Genomic DNA, 1,168 nt, shown 5'->3' with positions numbered 1-1,168 from the left:
CCCAGCCAAGGCAGGAATCTCCACACACCCCCCAAGAAGGGTTCTGTTGGCACAACCTGCCCCTGGCAAAGGGGACTGGCCCTTTCTGGTAGAAAGGGATGGACTGACAGTCACTGGACTCCAGGGGTTGCCTCACCATCAGGGGGGTCATTCGGGGTGGGAGCAGCGGCCAAAGCCCTTCCTGCAGTCAGGGCACTTGTAGGGCTTCCCTTACTGGTGGGTCCGATGGTGTCTGGTCAAGGTAGACCTGTCGCTGAAGCTCTTCCCACACTCCCCACACTTGTAGGGCCTCTCCCCGGTGTGGATGCGCCAGTGGGTGACGAGGGTGGAGTTCTGTTTGAAGCTCTTCCCGCAGTCGGTGCAGCGGAAGGGCCTCTCCCCTGTGTGTATCCGCTCATGCAGGAGGAGATTCCCGCTGGTCTGAAACCTCTTCCCACATTGCAAGCACTTGTACGGCCGTGCCCCAGTGTGGATTTTCTGGTGTCGGATCAGGTTGGAGCTCTCCCTGAAGCTCTTCCCACATTCCCTACATGTGTAGGGCCTCTCCCCAGTGTGGATGTGCTGGTGTCTGATCAGGCTGGAGTTGTCCCCGAAGCTCTTCCCACATTCCCCACATATGTAGGGCCGTTCCCCAGAGTGGATGACCTGGTGGTTGCGGAGGTTGGAGTTGTACCTGAAGCTCTTCCCACATTCCTCACACTTGAAGGGTCTTTCCCCAGTGTGGGTACGCTTGTGTTGGATCAGGCGGGAGTTGTCCCCGAAGCTCTTCCCACATTCCCCACACGAGTAGGGTCGTTCCCCAGTGTGGATGCGCTGGTGGGCGATCAGGGTGGAGCTCTGGTTGAAGCTCTTCCCACATTCCCTACACGAGTAGGGCCGTTCCCCAGTGTGGATGTGCTGGTGGCTGAGGAGCTGGGTGCTCTTCCTGAAGCTCTTCCCACATTCCAAGCACCTGAAGGGCTTCTCCCTGCTGGGAGGTTGTTCAGGGACCACCAGCTCGGAGCTCCGGCTCAAGCTCCGGCCGCCTTCCCGGCACAGGACGGCTCTTTCCTCCTCACAGCTCCCTGGGCTGGCTTTGCAGCCCCTCCTCCGGGGGCATCTCCGGGCCTTTTCCTCCCCGCTGCCTTCCTGCGCCGGGGAGCCCTTCAAAACGGCCTCTCCCACCAGG

At 60.5% G+C, this 1,168-nt stretch overlaps 1 protein-coding gene across 1 annotated transcript; it reads right to left on the bottom strand.

Annotated features, from left to right (window-relative positions):
* Nucleotides 1-85: 85 nt before the first annotated feature.
* Nucleotides 86-1,050, bottom strand: LOC114072070 (zinc finger protein 154-like; the record flags this gene model as incomplete). The annotated part of the gene is made up of 1 exon (XM_027909989.1): nucleotides 86-1,050. A coding segment is annotated over one exon (840 nt), but the record flags the coding sequence as incomplete, so codon positions are not given.
* Nucleotides 1,051-1,168: the final 118 nt, after the last annotated feature.

This window comes from Empidonax traillii, unplaced genomic scaffold (genome assembly GCF_003031625.1).
Source record: "Empidonax traillii isolate 1590-97213 ecotype Southwest subspecies unplaced genomic scaffold, ASM303162v1 scaffold2581:size22403, whole genome shotgun sequence".
Classification (NCBI taxonomy): Eukaryota; Metazoa; Chordata; class Aves; order Passeriformes; family Tyrannidae; genus Empidonax; species Empidonax traillii.
This window is presented reverse-complemented; position numbering and strand designations above follow the sequence as displayed.